We start from the raw sequence: 7,761 nt of genomic DNA on the forward strand, positions 1-7,761 counted from the left end.
CTGCAACATGACTTGCCAATTTTTAAACTCAGTGCCCTGGCAGATGAAGGCAAACAAGCCATATGCCTCTGACAACTTCTTGCCTAGTGGCCACAGTCCAGGACAATGCACCTAACTAGCATGCCTTCCGGACAATGGGAGGAAACCAGACACCCGGAGGAAACCCAAGCAGACACAGGGAGAATATGCAAGCTCCACACAGACAGTGACCCAAGGCGAGAATCAAACCCAGATTCCTGGCATTGTGAGACAGCAGTGCAAACAACAGCGCCACCGTGCCGCCCATATGTGAAATGTGAAATAACAATTACATTCAACCCATCCTGCATTCTCATAAAGATACTTCTTCCATTCAGTTAGGAGTCAAATGCAATGTTGATGTTTAAATATTAAAGTTTATTTATTAGTCACAAGTAAGGTTTACATTACCACTGCAAGTTATTGAAGTTATTGTGAAATTCCCCTTAAACATGCCTTCTAAAAGCTTTGACCAACAAACTATACAGGCTCCAGTGGCCTGCAAGGACCTCACTCATTCCCCTACTATTTCCTCACACCCCTGTAATTTTTTCCTTCAAAAATTTATTAAATTCTCTTTCAGAGAAGAGACTACAAGTGAATCAGTTTCCACCACCCTATCAGATAATGCTAAACCTTGACAATTATGTTAATATGTTTTTTCCATGTGGCATTTCTGGATCTTTTGTCAATCACCATAAGTCTTTACCCTCTGGTGAGTCACCCTTCAGCCACTGGAAACAGTTTATCTTTATTTACTCAACCCAAACTATTCATGACTTTAAATACCTCTATCAAATCTCCTCTTTGCCTTCCCTACTCTGAGAAAAACAGGTTCTTCAGTCTCTATAACTGTATTGTATCCCTGGAACCACCCTAATAAATGTTTTCTGTACCCTCTTCATGAAAGCGTGGTGACTAGAGCTGGACAGAATATTCCAAACTGGGACCAAACTAGTCTTTTATACAGATTGCATAACCTCCTGGTTTTTATATTCCACGTTTAATTTAAATTGCGATAAACAAGGAGAAACTGGTTCCAGTGGCAGAAAGATCAATAACCAGAGGACACAATCCTCACAACACTTAAGAAGCATTCAGATAATCACATGAAATGCCATAACATACAAGGCTATGGACCAAGTGCTGGAAAATGGGATTAGAATTGAAAGATGTTTGATGGGTGGCATAGACACAATGGGTCAAAAGGCCTCTTTCTGTGCTCTAAAATTCTGGGACTCCAGGGCACAGGTTTAAGGTAAGTGACATAAGAACTTGAAACAAAATGAAAACAAAATGCGCAAATAATGATCTGGAACATATTCCCTGGAAGGATGAAGGAAACAGATTCAATAAGAACTTTCAAAAGAGTGAAAATATGGAGGGCTATGGGAAAAGGTTGGGGGGGGGGGGGGGGGGGGCTCTTTTAAGGCACCAAACAAGTAAGCAAACTCAAAATTAACTTAGGGACAAATTAAAAGGAGCAGACCCCAAAAAGAAGTCTAAAGGAAACTTAAAACATTAAATCAAAATGTGATTGTTGGGGTCTATAATGCACCCCAGCCCCTGCTGTGCCCAGCGGGCACAGAAGGCGTCAACAGCACCCGTGGACACCGCATGCTCCCTCTCCAGGGACACCTGGCCGCAAATGCAGCCACGTTAGAGGTGCAGACAGTCGGGATGGACGACCCCGTCGATCGCCCGCTGCCTGGACCTATTGATGGCGCATCTCGCCAGGCCCAGGAGCAGGTTCACGAGGAGGTCGGCATCCCGACCCGCGCCTTTCCACACCAGGTACCCGTGGACCAGGAGCGTGAGACTGAAGTGCAAACAAAACATCAGTAAAAGGTGTTTCAGAAAACCAAAAAGGGTGTGCAATCTATAACACGAAACGTAGATGTGGTCCACGGACTCCATGAGGCCGCAGAATTCTTTCAAAGAGCTGATACAAGTACAGTGGACCGAATAGTCTCTCTGTTGTAACATTCAGGTCTTTTGATCTAAAGTTAAGATAACCTCTGCAATTTAAAATTTCATCAGGACCCTTTCATTGCTCCACATCCTGAGAGCACATTCCCAGTTCACACGCAAAATCAATTTCTCTCATACCTCTGATCTATGTTAGTTCTGTCTTTAGTCTAATTCTGTGTTGTGAGACTGTACTCATTCGTGAGCACCCAGTGAGAAAGCTAACCTGGAAATGCTTTTTTTAAAATGATTTTCACCTACTGGTGTAATAATGATAAGCGAGGGTCCTCAATTAAATAAACCATGAGTTTTATATTTGGAGTTTCAAATTTGGGTCAGATCTTTCGTTCACCACCCTCCCTGCAAAAAAAAGAAACTATAACCAAAAATTTGAATTAAGTTTTTTCAGGTCATTTTCTTACCTCAAATTAACGATAATTTGGTTAACCATAATGGATACCTTTTCTAGCAGATTATACCTGTTCCTGCCAATCCACTAATCATGTACATCAAGACATTGTGCCCTATGTAAAGTACATGTACATGCCGTTCCCTTACTGCACTATAGATTTTTTGAGGGGTGGGAGGGGGAGAAACTAGAATTGTTATGTTAACAGTTAAAACTATAGTCATACAAGAAGTACTATGAATCCAAGTTTGAAGATTTGAAAAATGTTAACAGGAACATGGCACAGTACATGATACAGTAGAACATTACCGTCTTACACCGAGTGGGTTGCACTCTTGATAGCTGCACACTTTAACGCACAAGCATTCACTGTTTAAAAGATAGGTTTCAACACAAACCTCAACAAATAAATCACAAAATCCGTCACTTGGCCATTTTTATAAGCACCCTTAAGACCTTGAAATAATTTAATTAGACTGGGAACCGTACAAAAGGTTAGTGTAAATAATCAGGGTGTTCCATCTATTTTTTGTATAACACGGGGAACAACGTGTTTTATTGCAGCAGTATAGTGAGAACTTGGTACTAGGACGAATAAACACAAAAATCTTATCAGCAAAACATTGTGGAGATTTGAGAGATCGTATTCAAACACGATTTAATTTGGTGATAAAATACTATTTTAATAATCTGGATAATCTGGTAAAACGTGACTCCACAGATTGACAGTTATAACATATGAAGAAACAGTACGTGGACGTTTGACGACTGTCCTGCCAGAGATATTTCCAGAACTGTCGAAGTGACATTCGGAAGAGATCCTGTCCGCCGCACTACAACTCAAACAAGGATAATTCGGCAAGTGTGCTATATACAATGCAATCCATCACACTGCATGAGGCTACGCTAACGGAAGAATGGGTCGAAAATAAAAAGTGATCCGCTGAACGCACAACACACATACAGTAGACAAGCAACGAGCTGGAAGGAGAACATAAACCTGTTCAGAACCAGGTTGTGCTTGGCAACAATAGCAAATGCAGCCACGGCACAAGAAATAAGGACTGCACGAAGACAGGAGTGGGAAGAATGGAGCAAACGAATGTGAATAACTGGTTATGTTGGGGGAAAAGGAGGGGGGGGGGCAAACATTGACAGTGTTCCTTACCCAAGGCTCCCTGCTCGATGGTCATGACGATCTCATCCATTAAGACCATGCGAAATTCCACCTCCTCCTCGGCGCATTTGTGTCGGAGGGCGCGCTCGATCTCCTGCTGCGGGTAATCCTGCAGGATCCGGCGATCTGTCACGAACCAGACCCGGGCGGACATGATTCGGGCCACCGAAAATAAAAACGGACGGGCAGCCCCGGCGGAGGGGGGGGGGAGTGGGGGAAGGATTAAAAGGAAAGGGGAAGGGGAGGGGGGATTGGAGAAAGAAAGGGGATCAGGTTTCGGGGAGTGGGAGCCGCTGGTGCTGATGATGGGTGAGGAGCGGAGCCAGCCTGAGAAAGAAGCGGGCGGGGGTCGTTCCTGAGGGGGCGGACGCCACTTCACCGCCCGAAGGGGAGGGGGCTGCAAGAGGGAGGAGAAGGAAAGGAAAGGGAAAGGGGAGGGGGGGGCGAATAGATGTTGGAAAAGAGAATGAGTGGGAAGCCTGTGAAGAAGAACGAAATAAATAAATGAGATTTACCGTTAAACTAGATGTCAGCCCCTGCCCGACCGCTCGGTGTCTGGGTCGGGTTGGCCGCTTAAACTGACGGTTTATAACCAAGCTGGGGGGGGGGGGAGGGAGGGGAGGGCTAATGGGAGGGAAAAAAAGGGGGGGTTGCGGGGGGAAGTGAACGGTGAAAATAGCGGGGTAAATTCTCCCCCTCACAATCACTTCAAGAGAAGAATCTCGAAGCGGCTGAAGGGGAAAAAAATTTCCCCCCCCCCCGCCCTCCCCGCCTTTCAATCAGGACGGGTGACGGTTATTCTCTTTGTTTTGTGTTTATGTTGAAGTTATTTCTTTCCTTTCCCCCCCTCACGGTGTGTGAACGGCTCCTCAAACCGCTCGCTGCCCCTTTTCGTTCTCGCTCTGTATGTGTATGCGTGTGTGTGCTTTTTTTTCGCTAGCTAGACAGACATCAGCAGCGCTCACTCAGGGTTTTTGTTGCGAATGACTGAAGCGACCCCGGTGGGAGGGGGAGGGGGTGTTCGTCAGGAGCCCAGCCTCCAGTGCGCCTGCGCCCTGGCCGATTGCCTCTCTCTCTCGCTCGCGCGCGCGCGCGAAGCTACCCGCGTGCCGGCTGCCCCATCCGTTCGGCGCGCTTTGTTGGAGCGAGCGGGGCGCCTGCGCAAAAGGCAGTCCACGCCCCCCTCCCTCACCCCACGCGCGAGCCATTGTCGTCGTTCGCTTTCACGCGCTCTCTGACGCCCAGCCACCACCCCACGTCCCGGCCGCCGTGTGAGCCTCAGTCCGCGGGGCGCGCGGCCAATGTTGCGCACGCGAGTCCGCGCCCCATTTGACTCGTTTGATGAAGGAGCAGCGATCTGAAAGTTCGTGATTCCAAATAAACTTGTTGGACGTTAACCTGGTGTTGTGAGACCTCTTACTGTGCCCCATCGCAGTCCAACGGGGGCCTCGTGGCACTTTAATGGCTAGAAAAATCCCTTGTAATGGACTGACATGATGAAGGGGTAAAGCCCCGAAAGCTAGCGGCGTTTACTACTAAATAAACCTGATGGATTTTAAGCTCGTGTTGTGAGACTTCTTACTGTGTTTACCCCAGTCCAAGGCCAGCATCGCCACGTCATGGAAAAATCGCAGCAAGTCTGGCAGCGTCTGTAAGGAGCCGACATTTTGAGTCCAGATGACCCCCTCTTTAATCTTCTGACATCGCTACGGCTGCTGGATGGAGTCTCATTTTACCTCATAACCGCACACCCACAATCCTACTTCAAGGACATTGGAAAGGTGACTTTTCACTCTTTGTTTCAACATAGATTTTTTTTGTTTTTTTTTAAGGCCAAATTTGCTTTTTTTATTTTTAGTGCCACAAGTAGGCTTGCATCATCACTGCAGTGAAGTTACTGTGAAAATCCCCTAATCGCCACTCTCTGGCACCTGTTCACACTGAGGGAGAATTTAGTATGACCTAAACAGCTTGTCTTTTGGACTGTAGGAGGAAACCGGAGCGCTCTGGAAACCCATGCAGACACGAGGAGAATTTGCAGACTCCACACAGTGACTCAGGCCGGGAATAGAAACTGGGTCCCTGGTGCTGTGAGGTAGTGGTACTAACCACTGTGCCACCATGCTGCCCTCACCATGCAAAGAGCTAAATTGTTTAAAAAAGAGCCCAACGCTTGAGGTCTGGATGACAGCAGTTGTGGGTGTCTTGGTACTTTATGATTCTGTGATTCTTACTCAATGTGCCCGAATGGGCGCCAGAGTGTGGCGACTTGGGGATTTTCACAGTGATTTCATTTGCAGTGTTAATGTAAGCCTGCCTGTGACACAAATAAATAAATTTAAACTGGTCAGGTCCATGACAGGTGTTTGACCATCAATGAAAGAGAGACCGGTGACCGACCCAGAGCAGTTGAGGATGCTGCCACTGGCCTAGCAATCGGGTCCTCCTGTCCCAGCTACAGTCACAATCCATCAGCACAGCCATTCCAGCCAGAGATTTTGGGGGGGGTGGGTGCGGGGTGGTGGTGGTGGGGGGAGTATGCATCCCTTTAACAGCATCAGCCACCATATTCAGGCAAGGCTGGTAAGTCTTTACGTTTCAGGGGGTTAGTCAGTAAGAGTAGATGATCATAAAAAACGTGGCAATTCAGGCCATTCGGCCTGCTCTGCCATTCAATATCTGTTGTATGACCTTAACTCCGCATTCACACCCTTCACTCTCTTGATTAAAAATCTGTCTGACCCAGTCTTTTCAATTGCCCAAAGTTCACTGCTCGCCAGGGAAGAGAATTTCAAAGAACAGCAGCCTTCTGAGAATAAACTCCTCCTCATGTCTCTTAAATGGGAGATCCTTTGATTTTAAACACGACCTATTGTTTCTAGATTCCCCCATGAAGGGGAAGCATTTTCTCAGCATTTACCCTCTAAGCCCCCCTACCAATCCTTCTGCCTCCACTTACAGTCTTACATATTTCAATGAGATCACCTCTCAATTCCAATTAGTACATGCCCAATCTGTTCAACCTTTCCTCATAAGACAATGCTTTCATCCCAGGGATCAGCCTAGTGAACCTTTCCAGAACTTCTTCAATGCAAGTACGTCCCTCATTAAGTAAGGAGACTAGAACTGTACACTGTACTCCAGGTGTGAAGGTCTCACCAATGCCCACTATAGCTTTATAATCCATCTTCTTTGCAATAAGATCAGCAGTCTATTTAACTTCCTGTTCTTGCATGCTAATTTTTTTGTGGTTCATAAAAATGACATTCAGATCCCTATATATTGCAACATTTTGCAGTCTTTCTCCCTTTAAATATTCTGCTTTTCTATTCCTGTCAAAATGGGTAATCTCACATTTGTCAACGTTATACTTCATTTTCCAAATTTTTGCCTATTCAGTTAACCTATCCATATTCCTTTGCAGACTCTTTCCAATCTCCTCACATTTTACTTTTCTACTGATCTTTCTGTTGTAGCCAAATTTGCTAATGGTACAGTCGGTCCCTTCATCTAAGGCATTAGTGTGGATTGTAAATATTTGAGGTCTCAGCACAAATCCCTCAACAAGTTACAGTGCTTCGCCCTCAGCAGACCCTCTTTCTTAGTCCTACTTATGTCATTGGTACCCAACTAGACCATAATATCTGGATCTTCCCTCTCCAACTGCCAAGTTGTTCTCCAGCCCCGAGCGGATGTCCCAAACCCTAGCATCTAGCAAGCAACTCAGCCTTCTGAATGCTTGCTATAGGCTGCAGAGAACAATGTTAATCCTCTGACTATTCTGTGCCCCTACTCCCACTACATTCCTGTTAACTACCCCCACTTTGACATCACACACTGACTTTTTTAGAATGGAGATAGTTCACGCACAAATCCTTTTTTTCAAACTGAAAGTTAAGGTAGCTAGATATATGAACAGCCCCTCCTCCCTCACACTCCAGACTCACATTCTGTGACGAGCTGCACTCAGTAACCAGCTGCTGATTTCATGCACTTAGCAAAACCACCTCTATTTATACTGGCTGAAATTCTACAGAGATAAGTCAGTACTGCTGGCTAGAGAATCTAGTTCAAGCTATTTACTCTTTGATTTTGGAAAGAGATTAATCCTTAAAATTAACCCTTAAATTCCATCACCAAATTCCCAAGTCATACTGCGATCATCTATACCCACAGACCAGTAGCTATC

General features: G+C 45.7%; 1 protein-coding gene across 1 annotated transcript in view; it reads right to left on the reverse strand.

Annotated features, from left to right (window-relative positions):
- The window catches only part of rimkla (ribosomal modification protein rimK-like family member A), a 78,082-nt gene extending 74,333 nt beyond the window's left edge, over nt 1–3,749 (reverse strand). Inside the window, exon 1 of the mRNA XM_080215108.1 lies at nt 3,564–3,749. Within this exon, the coding sequence (XP_080071234.1) occupies nt 3,564–3,726 (163 nt within the window). The 5' untranslated portion in view covers nt 3,727–3,749. The remainder of the gene's footprint in view (nt 1–3,563) is intronic.
- Between the last annotated feature and the right edge of the window lie 4,012 nt (nt 3,750–7,761).

The sequence above is a fragment of the Carcharhinus amblyrhynchos genome, chromosome 30, assembly GCF_965287045.1.
Source record: "Carcharhinus amblyrhynchos chromosome 30, sCarAmb.v2.hapA, whole genome shotgun sequence".
Taxonomy (NCBI): domain Eukaryota; kingdom Metazoa; phylum Chordata; class Chondrichthyes; order Carcharhiniformes; family Carcharhinidae; genus Carcharhinus; species Carcharhinus amblyrhynchos.